Here is a 15,364-nt window from a genome sequence, read left to right as displayed (position 1 = left end):
CATACATGCTTATATGTGTTTGCATGTATATGTGTGTGCACATATCTATGGGTGTTTGTGCATGTATGTGCGTGCAGGTGTGTATGTATGTATGTGTATATTTGTGTGTATGTGCCTGTGTGCACATGCATCCTCTTTCATCACATGGGACATCTGAATAGCATGTACGCATTCTAAGTCATGGAATCAAGACAACCGCCACCCCTGCCTAGGGGACCCCATGAGGATCAGCACAGCAAAGCGCCAGCTCGGGCCCGGGGGGCACAGGCCCGTCCATGTGCAGCTCTGTGCTTGGGGTGGGCCAGTGCACAGGGGGGAGGCCCATCCGGGGCAGAGCGGGAGCTGGCGCCTCAGCTGGAAGGGGAGCGAGGGCTGGGTGGTGGGGCAGGGGCTCCGGCCCCTCGAGGGAGGGGAGTGAGGGCTGGGTGGTGGGGCAGGGGCTCCGTCCCCTCGAGGGAGGGGGGAGCGAGGGCTGGGTGGTGGGGCAGGGGCTCCGTCCCCTCGAGGGAGGGGGGAGCGAGGGCTGGGTGGTGGGGCAGGGGCTCCGGCCCCTCGAGGGAGGGGGGAGCGAGGGCTGGGTGGTGGGGCAGGGGCTCCGGCCCCTCGAGGGAGGGGGGAGCGAGGGCTGGGTGGTGGGGCAGGGGCTCCGGCCCCTCGAGGGAGGGGAGCGAGGGCTGGGTGGTGGGGCAGGGGCTCCGGCCCCTTGAGGGAGGGAGCGAGGGCTGGGTGGTGGGGCAGGGGCTCCGGCCCCTCGAGGGAGGGGGGAGTGAGGGCTGGGTGGTGGGGCAGGGGCTCCGGCCCCTCGAGGGAGGGAGCGAGGGCTGGGTGGTGGGGCAGGGGCTCCGGCCCCTCGAGGGAGGGGAGCGAGGGCTGGGTGGTGGGGCAGGGGCTCCGGCCCCTCGAGGGAGGGAGCGAGGGCTGGGTGGTGGGGCAGGGGCTCCGGCCCCTCGAGGGAGGGGAGCGAGGGCTGGGTGGTGGGGCAGGGGCTCCGGCCCCTCGAGGGAGGGGATACGAGGGCATCGCCAACGGCTGTGCAGAAATGGAATTCAAAGATGTGCTTATTTTAGGTGCAAAAACTTTGAGAATCTGTGTGGTTTGTTCAGCATATGTATTCCTATGAGCTTTCCGAAGACAAAATTTTCTGCACCAAGATAAACCCACCTTTCAATTTTGTTTATTCATGAGCCTTTGAAGATCTTTCCTCACGTTATCTAAGGCTGGGGTGAGCTGTTTAGTTCTGTCGAAGGGCAAGGGTGAGGAATGCCTGGCTGTGGGCATGAGTGGGTGGGGAGACCCCTCCCCTCCAGGGACTCCCTGCGCACTCTTTACCCCTACCTAGCAAGGGCTTTGCCACTCACGGTGAGGGGCGGGGACTTGGGGCGGGTTGGCTGCTTTGGGCTCGGAGCTGAGGCCTTGGGTGCCTGCCAAGGCCCAGGCCATATGGTACCTTGCTGGCTCCTGGCAGGAGATGCAGCTTCACGTAGGGATCAGCCAAGCCGTTGGAATCCATGGGCTTCAGCCCCTGCAAGAGAGGGGGTTGGGCCATGAGGGCCTGGGGCGGGCTGGGGCGTGAGGGCCTGGCTGGGGCGGGCTGGGGGTGTAGGGCCTGGCTGGGGCGGGCTGGAGTGTGAGGGCCTGGCGGGGCGGGCTGGGCCCTCAGCTGCCCCAGGCAATGGGCATTGTCCTGGCATGTGTCTCCAGCCGACCCTCAGTCATTCCCCGGGCTTCGGGCTTCCTTTTTCAGAGAGAGAAGAGGGAAACGAGCATTGTGGGAAGAGTGTAGGATCAGACAGGGTTAAAGACGCGGCACTGCCTGGCTGTGTGCCTTAGGCAACTTCTTAGCCTCCAGGAGCCTGAATCCCTCACCTGTCCAAAGGGGGCCGTGCAATGTTTTGTTTAGGGAGTGGTGAGATTTCAAGGCGCCCCCCCCCCCCCGTGAGTCTGACCCACAGTGAGTCATGGTGGCCCCAGAGTAGGGGGGCAGGGAGAAGGGGAGCCAGGGAAGGAGGAGCTGCCTGGGTTCTGGGTTCTGGGCCTCGCTCCTGAGAAGTCAGTTTCTCCATCCATACAATGGGCTAGGAAGATTCTAGGCTGAGGCAGACGTGGGACGAAGCGGGTTTGGGGCAGAACTATGTTGTGTGGTTACTCCGGGTGGCCCCCAGATTCCTGGGCTCCCGCACACACTGCGCACTCCCGCACACCCAGCCTGGGGCGGGGCCTCACCTCAGGGCTCCCGCCGTCCCCCTCCCGCCGTCCCCTCTCACAGCACAGAGACCATGGGTGTGTCCAGTGACCTCCTGGCACCTCAGTTTCCCCATCTGTTCATGGAGGCTGACGACAGCCCACTTCATGGGGTCCTGGGGGCCTCTGCTGGGTCTCACCTGTGATGGTCCACCCCACCCCCACCAGCAGCGTGGACTTCAGTTTCCAGCCTGCACCACGTGGCTCAGGAGCCCCAGCCTCAGAGGCGTGGATGAGAAAGGACAACACACGTCCGAACCTCTCTTACTGGGGTGGGCTCGGAGCGTCGAGGCACCCGTGACAGTGGCTGATCCCCGGCAGGGCCTCGGCGCAAGCCTGCTAAAGGAGGGGATTGGTGGAGGGGCGGAGGGGCTGGGAGTCACACGAAGGGTTCCCGACCCAACTCATCACCCCCACAGGGGCATCCGAACAGTAACGGCCTGCGGCGTTGACATCCCATACGGGTGCCGGTTTGATTCCCAGCAACTCCACTTCCGATCCACCTCCCTGCTAATGGCCTGGGAAAGCAGCGGAAGGTGGCTCAAGTGCCTGGGCTCCTGCACCCACGTGGGAGACCTGGAAGAAGCTCCTGCTGCTGGCTTCAGACTGGCCATTGTGGCCATTTTGGGAGTGAACCAGTGGATGGAAGACCTCTCTCTCTGTCTCTCCGTGTAACTCTGCCTTTCAAATAAATAAATCAATCTTAAAAAAAAAAAAAGAAAAAAGGCAGAGCAAGAGAGAGAGGGAGGGACAGAGAAAGAGAGAGAGAGTAGCTGGCGCCGCGGCTCACTAGGCTAATCCTCCGCCTGCAACGCCGGCACATGGGGTTCTTGTCCCAGTCGGCGAGCCAGGTTCTGTCCCGGTTGCTCCTCTTCCAGGCCAGCTCTCTGCTGTGGCCCGGGAGGGCAGTGGAGGATGGCCCAAGTGCTTGGGCCCTGCACCCGCATGGGAGACCAGGAGGAGGCACCTGGCTCCTGGCTTCAGATCGGTGTAGCACACCAGTGGTAACAGCCGTTTCGGGGGTGAACCAATGGAAAAAAGGAAGATCTTTCTCTCTGTCTCTCTCTCTCTCACTGTCTAATTCTGCCTGTCACAGAGAGAGAGAGAGCGAGTGAGCGAGCATCTATCTGCTGGTTCACTCTGCAAATAGCCACAGCAGTGAGAGCTGGGCCAGGTGCAGCCAGGAGCTCGGAAGTCCATCCGGGTCTCCCACGTGGATGCAGGGGCCCAAGTACGTGAGCCGTCTTCCACTGCCTTCCCAAGCACATTAGCGGGGAGCTGGTTTGGAAGCAGAGCAGTCAGGACTCGAACTGGCGCTTGCAGGATCCGGTGTCCCAGGAGGCAGTTCTACCTGCTGTGCCACAACACCGGCCCCCGGGGGAGGTCGTAGTTATCACCGTAAGGAGACAGGCACAGGTGCGGCCGTCCTGGCAAAGTGGACATTGTGGCCCTGTCCTTTCACCAGGCACAGCCATGTCCATGCGGGGTGCTGCTATTGTCCCCGAGACACAGAGGGGCTTAGTGACTTCCCCCAGGTCACACAGCTGGGAAGCGGCTGAGCTGCTCTTTGGCCTGGAGGAGACTGGCTCCTGAGTCCTTGCCTGCTGTCCCACGTGGACCTCACTCAGCTTTTGTTGGGATCTGGAGCGGAGTCTTTAGCTCCCTGGGGCCTGCAGCGTGGCCTCCCCTCCCCCCGGCCCCCAGAAGCCCACATCAGCGTGCTGTGCCCTCCATGACAGACCCCCAGCTTGCCGCCATGCCAACTTGGTGGCAGGAGCTGGACGGACCCGGGGATGGGGCGGGGGTAACCGTGCACAGGCCCAACAGCTGCTGCCTCTGCTCCCAGGAGATGGCACACACAAGGGAATCGCCCCCCACCCCACCCCACCACCGTCCCTAGAGGAAGCTCCCTCCCAAGAACTCCCTGTGGCTAACGACGGCCCACTTCTCATCACTGTCAGTGCCACGGGCAGACACGGCCTGGACAGGCCCGGCAGCCCCGCCCCACCCGCGCCTCCAGAGACGTCCCCCACTGGGCCCCTCACCCACCTTGGCCTTGATGATGGTGCAGTGCAGAGAACTGTTATCCTGGTCGTACAGCAAGCTGAACTCCAGGGCCCCCAGGGTGGCTGCAGGAGGCAGAGACAGGGACCAAGAGAACGCTCGTTTAGTCATTCAGCAAACATTTCCCGAGCACCTACTGGGCCTTGAGACTGCAGAAGAGGGGAGACTCAAAGCCGGCCCTGGATGCCTACCCTGGAGCCCTCAGCACACCTGGGGCCAGATCACCACGGGGGCACTTGTGTAGGTAGTGACTTCCTGTCCTACGAGATTGACAGCCCCAGGAGGGCCAGGGCTGGGATGGTCACGTGGACGGCTGTGTCCCCACTGTGCTCAGCACAGGGCACACAGTGGGTGCTCACCGACAAGGGGGTTCTACAAAGTTCATGGAAATTTTGCATTATCATTTAATTCCACTCTCCCACGAACCTCTTGCAGGTTTTTGTTTGAAAGGATAAATTGAATCTTAGCATTTGCCATTCCCTCGGCCCAAAGTGCTCTCTCCCTCTAGATCCTCATGTGGCTGGCACCTTCTCCTTCTCCTTCTCAGCTCCAGTGCCACCTCCTCAAGGAAGCCCTCCCTGATCACTCCGCCTAATGCAGTCCCCCTTCTCCAGCCACATTTTGCTTCCTTTACTGTGTTGTCTGTTGGAAATGAACTTGCTGGGGTGTTCACTCTCCCTCTCTCTGCTGGAATTAACATGCTTCACCATGGTGTTCCTCACACCTAGAACAGCGACAGGCACCTAGTGCATGCTCAGTGCACTGTTGTCAAATACAGAGACGAGGGGCAGAGTGACAAGGTCACAGTCTAGCACAGGACAGCCTTGTTATAAACCTCAGGGCAGACCTGAGGCTGGGAGGGGCACCCTGCCCGGTGGGATGGGGCGTTTAGGGCAGACGGAGGGAGCAGTGGCCGCTGTCCTGGGGCAAGGGCCAGGATGCGAAGAGGTGGGGAGGTGGGTGGACCCCGTGCACCTGCAGGGCAGAAATGGCCCACGGCTGACAGAGGGTGGACTACAGGACCCTTGGCCCACGGGCGAGCACAGGGGACACAGCGGGCAGCTGACCCTTCACCTGGTCTAGCCTCTGACCCTGTACAGCAGGCTGCATGAGCATACACGAGTCCTGAGCACCCCTGGAGCCTGTGTCCCCGTCTGTGAAGTGGGAGCAGCTGGGGCGCCTCTTCCCAGGCGCCTATGGACGCATCCATGGCTGCAGCACAGAACTCACGGAGGACAGCACCTGGCATGACAGACGGGCTCGGCGGTGGGGGGCTCCGAGTCCCTGGGACTTGTGTTCCCAGGAGGGTCTCAGTTTGCCCTCAGCCTGCGTGCTGCTCCCCCGTTACAACGGAGACAGAGAACGTGACGGCCACGGTCACAGACTGCGGTCCATTTCTACTGGGAGGCCGGGACCTCTCAGGATGCCCCCTCCCCCAGGTGCTTACTGGACCCAGATACCTGCCAGTCCCACCTTCTTCCAGTTCTCCCGTGCAGTCCCAGCCCCCCTCGGCGGGGAGAAGTGTGCAGAGCAGGGACGTGGTAGAGGACTCAATGACAGGTGCAATGACATGAGTACAGATACCTTTAGCAGACATAGAGAGCTGAGAAGCCTCTGGGGCCTATGCTAATTCCGAGGCCCAGCCGGGGGCACACAGGGAGTCCACAGAGCACCACCGAGCGGCGTTCCTCACAGTGACCCAGGTGGCAGTGCAGAGGTTGGAGTATTTTCCCACCACACACCCACCTAGTAAGCCGATTCTGCTCTGCGGATTTAGGAGCTCACACCTGCACTTGATAACGGGGTGAACAGGGTCACTGGGGGTAGCCGATTAGGGGCTGGGGGACAACAGGGCTGTTCGGGGAGCTTCCCTGGGGTTGTTGGCCTTGGAAGTGACTTTTCCCAGTTGCCACTGCCGTAAGTGCCACCTACTTGCTTCATCCGAATCGTAACTGTTGGCTTCCTCTTCGTCCTCCTCCGGGGGTGGCGGCTGGCGGGGAGGGGCCGCGGCAGGCTGGGGGGCAGCAGCAGAGGCTTGGGAAAAGGGGCCGGGTGGGTGGGCTGCCCGGTCCTCCCTGGTTGCGACTGCCGAGAAGCCCCCAGCTCCTCCCATTCTCTCCTCCCGGGGTGGGGCAGGGGCCCCTGTAGAGCCAGGGTCACTCGGCGGCGCCACCTCTACAGGGAGACAAAAAGGGGATGGAAAAGTGACTGAATCCTGGTTTCCCGACCACAGTGAGGGAAGCTTTTAAAAGTGCAGACTCCGGGGCTCCTCCCAGAGTCACAGGGCCTTGCGGTGGGGTCCTTGGATAGGAAGTGTCTGGAGCTGGGCTGGATGCAGGTGAAACTGGCCTCCCAAGGGTCCAGCCCAGTGGTGTGGCTGCAGCCAGGCAACCTGGGTTTGGATCTCAGTGGTGTGACCTGGAGCAAGTTCCTTGATGCCTCTGAACCTCAGTTTTCTCATCTAAAGAATGGGAATGAGCATATCTGAAAGTACTCAAAATAGTGGGAGGTATCACTTTTTAAAAAAATTATCTAAGGGGCCAGCGCTGCGGCATAGCGGGTAAAGCCACTGCCTGCAGTTCAGGCATCCCACGTGGGCGTGGCTTGAGCCCTGGCTGTTCCACTTCCGATCCAGCTCTCCACTATGTCCTAGGAAAGCAGCATAAGATGGCGTAAGTCCTTGGGCCCCTGCATCCACTTGGGAGACCCAGAAGAAGCTCCTGGCTCCTGGCTTCGGATCTTCCCAGCTCTGAGTATTGTGGCCATTTGGGGGAATGTATCAGCAGATGGAAGACCTTTCTCTCTCTTTCTCTCTCTGCCTCTTTGTAACTCTGCCTTTCCAATAAATAAATAAATCTTTATAAAAAAAAAAGATCTAATATGTGTGCAGCATTTAAAACCAGTGCCTGGCTGGTGCCGCAGCTCAATAGGCTAATCCTCCGCCTGCGGCACCGGCACACCGGGTTCTAGTCCCAGTCGGGGCGCCAGATTCTGTCCTGATTGCCCCTCTTCCAGGCCAGCTCTCTGCTATGGCCTGGGAGTGCAGTGGAGGATGGCCCAGGTGCTTGGGCCCTGCACCCGCATGGGAGACCAGGAGAAGCACCTGGCTCTTGGCTTCGGATCAGTGCGGTGCACCAGCTGCAGCGCGCCAGCCGTGGCGGCCATTGGAGGATGAACCAACGGTAAAGGACAACCTTTCTCTCTATCTCTCTCTCACTGTCCACTCTGCCTGTCAAAAAAGAAAAAGAAAAAGAAATTAAAAACAAAAAAACAAAAAACAGTGCCTGGCTGGGGCCAGCATTGTGGCGCAATGGATTGAGCTGCCACTTACAACATCAGCACCCAATATGAAGTGCCAGTGCGAGTCCTGGCTGCTCTGGTTCCTATCCAGCTCCCTGCCAATGTGCCTGGGAAGGCAGCAGAGGATGACGCAAACACCTGGGTCCCCACCACCCGCGTGGGAGACCAGGATGGGGTTTCTGGCTCCTGCTTCTGCCTGGCTCAGCTCTGGCTGTTGCAGCCATTTGCGGAGTGAACCAGTGGATGGAAGACCACTTTGTCTCAGTCTCTTCCTTGTTTGTCACTCTGTCTTGCAAAGAAACAAAGAAATAGATCTTTTTAAACAATAGTGCATTAGAAAGCAATGCATCTGTCGCTGCTGTGATGGATGGAGGCAGCACACATGGCTCCTATGTGGTAACTGGTCCCACTGAACACAGACTTGACGTGGGATCCTTGCAGCCACCCTGCAAGGCAGGTTCTGGCATCATTCCTATTTCATGGATGGGGAAACTGAGGCTCAGCGGAAGCTCAGTGACTCGCCTGAGGCCGCACAGCCGGGAAGTGAAGCAGCAGGATCTGAGCCCAGGCACCTGTGCTGTTAAACTACAGTAGCTTGGCATTTTCTCTCTGTCCCACCTTGGCGTGGACTACCTAGAGTTCTGCGCTCAGGGGAGGGAGCGCTGTGTGGCCTTCACCCATGGGTCCCGGGGTGCAGGCTGAGCTGAGACTCGGCAGCCCGTGCTCTCTCTTGGAGCAGTGGGACAGACAGGCCACTGGGCAGGCACAGGAGCAAGTGAGTGCTGGTCTGGCCCATGATCTGGGGCCCTGGGGGGGCTGCTACCCCCCCCCCAGGCCTGAATAGAGACAAGACTGAGGGTGCAGCAGAGGGTGGCCACGCGGGTGCCTGCCTCTTTCCCTCGCTGCCTCCTGCTCCTGCTCCACCCACACCCAGAATCCCTGCCCAGGGGATTACTTCCGTGGGTCTCAGAGGGGCTTAGGGCTCAGTGGTGGCCGCAGCTGTGCCCCCAGTCTGAGGGCTCAGCAAGCAGGGCTGGGAGGTACTGGGGTCACAGCCGAGTGGCAGCGTGGGCTGGGTGGGGCAGGTGGTGGCAGGTACCTGGCTGCCCAAGCTGAGGAGGCGCTGGGCTCTGCAGGGAGGCCGGGGAGGGTCTGGAGGCCTGCACGGAGTTGGCTCGTCTCAAACCTGCAGGGGAGAGGCGGGAAGGGAAGCAGCAGTCAGGACCCGCCTGGAGCAGGAGCAGGAGCCCAGGCCCCAGGCTTTGGGAGGCAGCCCCCGCCCCGCAGCTCCTTGCCCTCCGGTCGGGATGCGCCCCCTCCTGGCACATGGCGGCAGCAGCATCAGGGTCCTGCGTGTCCACTTCCATCTGTGTGGCCTGGCCCACGTGACCTGCCATCTCAGAGCCTCGGTTCCCTCCTCTGCTCAGTGGGGATAGCGGCATCTCTCTCCCAGGGTTGTGGTGAGCACACCACGGCGTCGCTCAGAGCACTGCCTCTACTCCGAACAGGGCTTGGTGGGAGGGGTCGCCCAGCCCCCGTAGGCGGGGCTGTTAGTGGAAGAACCTGTCTGTCTTCACACTTGACTTTGCACCTCAGCTTCTTCCCGTATAAGCTGTGTGATCCCGGGCTGTCACCTCCTGCAGACAACGGCTCCACCTGTCTCTCTTTTATTTTTTTTTAAATTTATTTGACAGATAGACAGTGAGAGAGAGAAACAGAGAGAAAGGTCTTCCTTCCGTTGGTTCATTCCCCAAATGGCTGCATTGGCCGGCGCACTGTGCCGATCCGAAGCCAGGAGCCAGGTCCTTCTGCTCTCCCATGCGGATGCAGGGACCCAAGCACTTGGGCCATCCTCCCCTGCACTCCTGGGCCACAGCAGAGAGCGGGACTGGAAGAGGAGCAACCGGGACTAGAACCTGGTGCTCATATGGGATGCCGGCACCACAGGCAGTGGATTAACCAAGTGAGCCACGGCACCGGCCCCCCACTGTCTCTTAATAGTAATAAGAAACTTTACTCTGTGCTTCAGTGGGCTGGGGACTTTACGTGTAAGAACTTATTTAGGCGCGGGCGTCAGCCTAGCAGGTAAGGTGCCTGTGTTACACACAGGAGGATCTGGGTTTGATTCCTGGCTCCAGCTCCTGACTCCTGCTTCCTGCTGACACTGACCCTGGGAGGTGGCAGTGATGGCTCAAGGATAACTAGGTTCCTACCTCCCATGTGGGAGACCTGGATTGAGGTCCCAGCTCTGGCCCTTTGAGCATTTGAGGAGGAACCAGAGGTCTGGGAGCTCTCTCTCTCTCTCTCTCTCGCTCTCTCTCTCTCCCGCTCTCTCTCTCTCTATCTGTGTGTGTGTGTGTGTGTGTGTGTCTGTCACCAGGTAATAAATAAATACATTTTTAAAAGATTTATTTATTTTATTTGAAAGGCTGAGTTACCGAGAGAGAAAGAAATCTTCCATCCATTGGTTTACTCCCCAAATGGCCACCAGCTGTGCTGATCCAAAGCCAGGAGCCAGGAGCTTCCGCTGAGTCTCCCACACAGGTGCTGGGGCCCAAGAACCTGGGCCACCCTCCACTGCTTTCCCAGACCATAGCAGAGAGCTGGATCGGAAGTGGAGCAGCCAAGACTCAAACCGGTGCCCATATAGGATGTTGGCACTGCAGGCAGTGACTTTACCCACTACGCCACAGCGCTGGCCCCCAATAAATACATTTTTGAAAGAACTTGTCAAATCTCTATACTAGTAACCTTATGAGGAGGACACCCTTATCACCTCCATTGTGTGGATGGAGAAACAGAGGCATAGGGGTTACGAGCTCAGTGTCCCTCGGTGGGTTAGTGGCAGAGTCGGGATTTGAACTCGGGCAGTCTGTCTTGAGAGCCTGTGCCTGAAGCTCTCTGGGCTGCTGCTTCCTGCAGAGCTGCCGGAGGAGTGAACGGGACAATGTAGGCAGCACCCCTGGCGCCCAGAAGCTGTGAGGTTCTGAGCAGAAGGCCCTGTGCCCTCCCTCCTCACTGGTGGGGTCCCACGTTCCTTGAATTCATGCTCATGACCATGGTGCTTCAGCACCTCTGCCTGGGGGCTTACAGACCACGAGGTCCTGTCCTAGGGTCCTACATCACCCACCCACTCACCCTCCCACTCACCCAGTCACCCACCCAGTCACCCACCCACTCACCCACTCACTCACTCATCCACTCACTCACTCAGTCACTCACCCACCCACTCACTCACTCACCCACCCACTCACCCACTCACCCACCCACCCACTCACCCACCCACTCACTCACTCACCCACTCACTCACCCACCCACTCACCCACTCACCCACCCACCCACTCACCCACCCACTCACCCACTCACCCACCCACTCTCTCACTCTCTCACTCTCTCACTCACTCAGTGTTTTCAATGCCCCAGGCCCTGAGCACCACCCTTAGACCCTCCCAGCTCAGCGCTGTGTGTGGGATCTTGGGTCCCACTTTGCAGCTGAGGAAGCTCACGTGGCCAGAAGTGGCCAAGGTCAGACTCCTGTCCAAGTCTGTCTGCCTCCAGAATCCACATCCCTGGCCTTGCTGGGTGGAAAGGGAACAGGGAGGAGGGAACGCCGGTGGCTCCCTGAGAGGGAGGCATCCTTCGCTCAGAGCCCGGGGACATCCCCCCAGGGTTTTCTGGGGAGGGAGGGGATGAAAAAATCCCCTGGCTTTTCTTTTTCCAGAACCGCCTGTCTTGCCTCCCGCACAGACTAGAGCCGGCATCCAGAACAGAACAGGGCCCACAGAGGGCAGTCACAGGTGAGATGGCAGGGAGGTGAGCCTGGCGTTCTAGGGCCCAGCGGGGGACGACAGAAAATGTAATGTACTGCGTGTCTCAAAAAAGCTTGAAGAGGGGCTGGCACCGTGGCGCAGTAGGTTAATCCTCCGCCTGCAGCACCAGCATCCCATATGGGCACCCGTTCTAGTCCCGGCTGTTCCTCTTCCAGGCCAGCTCTCTGCTGTGGCCTGGGAGGGCAGTGGAGGATGGCCCAGGTCCTTGGGCTCCTGCACCCACGTGGGAGACTGGGAAGAAGCCCCTGGCTCCTGGCTTCAGATCGGCGCAGCTCTGGCCGTTGCGGCCATCTGGGGAGTGAACCAAGGGATGGAAGACCTTTCTGTCTCTCCCTCTCACTATCTGTAACTCTCTCTCTCAAATAAATAAATAAAATCTTTTTTTAAAAAAAAGCTTGAAGAAAGGATTTTAAATGTGCTCATCACAAAGAAACCTGTGTTTGCAGAGACAGCTGGGCAGACTTGGTTTGCACACTGTATGATGTATACAGGTATAGAAATATCACATGGTATGCCACAAATAGCTACAATGACGATGTGTAAATTTGAGCAATTTAACACACATTCATATGTAAATTTAAAAACAAAACCTCTGCCTTCCTGGCTCTTTCTGACTCTCCTCCGCCAGCAGGCTTCTTTGGCTGTGCCCATCTCTCTCACCTGCTGGGCTCCGGCTGGCATCCCCGGCAGCCCCCGAGCTCTCTGCTTCCCGGCCACATGGGCTCATCCGCGCCTCTGAGGCCCTGCGAGCAGGTGGCCCATAGCTTCCTCGCCCAGGAGCAGAGGCCGGGTCAGGGCCTGGAAGGAAAAGCAGGAAGTGAGTGGAGAAAGGGCCATGGAGGGTTGGGGTGGACGGCCTCCTGGACAGAGTCAGCAGAACCCACCCATCTCCAGTGTCGCCTGGGCAGATGGAGGAATGACAGCGAGTCCTGGCTCTCTGGCATCTGGGGGGAGCCATTCCTTTAGCCCCTAAAGGGATTTACCCACCACTCCCCAGAACGCCTTTCAAAACTTAAGTCTCGCTTTCCGCCTCCCTTTTGATTTAACTCCTGGTTCTGACTCTTGGTTTCCTTTGTGTGCACAAACACATAGGAGAATACACAGGCTTTAAAAAGAAGTTTGCTGCACGTTCTTCTTGGTTAGAGGGAAAGGCTAGGCTAGGAAGAAGGACGCTGTAGCGGTGGGAGCTGGGGGCTCCCTGGGGATGCGATGTACGTTGGTGCTTTGGTGATTTTCTGCAAGGACAGGGATCCCCCGTGCCTTGTCAGGAAGGAAGCTGAGTGCCTTTTAGGCACCAGGCGCCATGGTGGCATCTTGAGAAGCCAGCTGATGGGAGACGGAGCTGGACACTTCAATTCTGAGATCTTCCTCTATAACTTTCCACTCAGAAGTGCTGCCTATACTTAACTCTGGAATCTTCATAGTCAGTGTTAATTGAAATTATTGCAGGGCCAGTGCTGTGGCGTAGCAGGTAAAGCTGCCACCTGCAGTGCCAGCATCCCATATGGGCACCGGTTTAAGTCCTAGCTGCTCCACTTCTGATCCAGCTCTCTGCTATGGCCTGGGAAAGCAGCAGAAGATGGCCCAAATCCTTGGGCCCCTGTGGGAGACCCGGAAGAAGCTCCAGGCTCCTGGTTTCAGATTGGTCCAGCTCCAGCCATTGCGGCCATCTGGGGAGTGAATCAACAGGTGGAAGACCTCTCTCTCTCTCTCTGTCACTCCTTCTCTCTCTGTGTAACTCTTTCAAATAAGTAAATAAAACTTTTTTTAATAAAGAAATTATTGCAAGAGTTTTATCTGATCATTCTTAGTAGTCTGCTTCAATTAAAATGTTTTTCTTGTGGTTGCTGCTATTTTTTTTTTAAAAATGGCTTTGCCATTCCTCTTTAATCATCATCTTAATAATTAATAATAATACTTGGAAAATAGAGATGATGTCAACAGCGGTTGTATTTTTTATTTAGTAATTTCCTTTCTATTCATCTTTCACTTTTAATTAATCTAACTTCAGATTTGCTTGTGGTTGAAAGAAAAAATACCGAGGGCTAGGAAAGAGTTCTCAGTAACCTCCCAAGTCCCCCAAGCTCTGTTGTGTAATTTGGTGGTGGGAGTCTCTATTGCTAATTTTTATAAAAGGATTTATTTATTTATTTGAAAGTCAGAGTTACAGAGAAAGAGAGAGACAGATCTTCCATCCACTAGTTCATTCCCCAAATAGCCACAATGGCGAGGGCTGGGCCATGCTGAAGCCAGGAGCTAGGAGCTTCATCCGGGTCTCCCACATGGGTGGTAGGAACCCAAACACTTGGGCCATCTTCCACTGCTTTCCCCAGGCACATTAGCAGGGAGCTGGATTTGAAATGGAGCATCCAGGACATGAATCAGTGTCCATTGTGGGATGCTGGCATTACAGGTGGCGGCTTTACCCACTATGCCACCATGCTGGCCCCTATTGCTGATTTTCATTTCCATCTCTGTTGTACCCCTAAATATTCCACCAGGGATTCCAAAAGTCTCCTGACAGCCTGTGCTACACTCTTGATGACAGTTTATGGTGAGCTTTGCAGGGACATGAGAGTCCAATTCCAGATGTGGAGGCTAAGGGTCCACCAACGGAATAGATAAACCGCGACAAAGTTCTGGCATCCACAGGGTAGACCAGGTAGCCGAGAGCTGTCCTTGGTGCTGAAAGAAGATCTTGCCTTGTCCTACCTCGAGCTGGAGCACGTGCCGAGGACTTGGGCTCGGGGGTGGGCTGCTCAGGCGCGGCAGGGTCACTGGCAGGCTGCTGGGGTTTGGTCTTCTTTATAGGCATAGGCTGTGGGAGGACCTGTTTGGGGAAGCCTTTGAAGAACCACGCTCCAGAACGCTTCCATACCTGAGGAGGAGAAGCAGGGCTGAAGACACGGCAGCCAAGCACTATTGCTCTAGCCTCATACTTGCACCTGTAGCCTTTGCTCCCTGTGCCCTGCACGTGGACATAATAGCCAGTACACTTTTCTTATCAGTGTACAGACTTTCATGATTCCTATTCTTTCCACGCATCAGCCCTGAAAACACAATAGGAAGGGTTTGAGTATACCCATGCTATCAATATGAGAAAGTTGCACTTCAGGAATGCTAAGGACTGGCCCAACAGCACATGGCCAGACAGTGGAAGCACAAGGACTCAACACCAAGTCTTAGTGCTCCACGGCACTTTTTGTAGAGGGTAAACAATCCACACCTTCTCCAAGATCTCCAGCCTTTTTCTTGGCCCAGTGGGTCAGGATAGGGTTAGGACATCGGATGCTTTGCTGAACATCTTCCATTGCCCCTCAGACCCACTCTCCTCTGTATTCCAGCCTGCTCTGTGCCCCAGGGGGAGAGTCCCCGCAGAAGTCTGGAGCCAAGCAGGAGAGGCAGGATGGAGTGTTCCCTTGGCTCCCTCCCTTTGAGTTGGCCATCCCTGTAGATATTCCTGTTAGGCTACACCTGTCTTCCGGTCTAGTAGCTTCTTCACTCCATGTCTTCAGTCGTAAGGTTGCTGAAAGCAACGGTGTTGCTGCTGGTGCCGAAGCACCTCTCACTCTACTGCAGATTTCCCTTAACCCTGCCTAGACATTTGGAAGCAGCTACCCTGCTGGAACCTGCCAATGACTTCCTGCTGGGGCCCTGACTGATACACAGGAGGACATGGGCATCCTGGCGCAGTCTGAATGGCAGGGGTGAGTGATGGAGGAACTGGGAGAAGACAAGACCTCGCTGAGCTCAGTGAGTAACAGGAAACAGGGCAGGGGAAGAGAAGGGTTCAGGGGAGAAAGAGACGGAGAGAAAGTAAAGAGAACAGTGCAGAGAAAAGTGTGAGGAGGGGGAGACAAAGAAGAGGAGGGGAGGGAAGGCAGTGAGGCTGAGGGAAAGAGAAGAACTCAGGCAAGCGGGAGAGGACG

At 57.4% G+C, this 15,364-nt stretch overlaps 1 protein-coding gene across 14 annotated transcripts in view; it reads right to left on the bottom strand.

Annotated features, from left to right (window-relative positions):
- Positions 1 to 15,364, bottom strand: part of RPH3A (rabphilin 3A) — a 247,561-nt gene that overhangs the window by 14,188 nt on the left and 218,009 nt on the right. For 13 of the 14 annotated variants that reach the window (XM_051826562.2, XM_051826570.2, XM_051826564.2 and 10 more), the window contains 6 exons: positions 14,148 to 14,313; positions 12,096 to 12,233; positions 8,705 to 8,791; positions 6,238 to 6,480; positions 4,291 to 4,370; positions 1,448 to 1,522 (listed from right to left, as the gene is read on the bottom strand). In XM_051826562.2, coding sequence (XP_051682522.1) covers positions 1,448 to 1,522; positions 4,291 to 4,370; positions 6,238 to 6,480; positions 8,705 to 8,791; positions 12,096 to 12,233; positions 14,148 to 14,313 — 789 coding nt within the window. The remainder of the gene's footprint in view (positions 1 to 1,447; positions 1,523 to 4,290; positions 4,371 to 6,237; positions 6,481 to 8,704; positions 8,792 to 12,095; positions 12,234 to 14,147; positions 14,314 to 15,364) is intronic. The other variant, XM_051826567.2, reaches the window with a different exon arrangement.

Source organism: Oryctolagus cuniculus, chromosome 21 (genome assembly GCF_964237555.1).
Source record: "Oryctolagus cuniculus chromosome 21, mOryCun1.1, whole genome shotgun sequence".
Taxonomy (NCBI): Eukaryota; Metazoa; Chordata; class Mammalia; order Lagomorpha; family Leporidae; genus Oryctolagus; species Oryctolagus cuniculus.
This window is presented reverse-complemented; position numbering and strand designations above follow the sequence as displayed.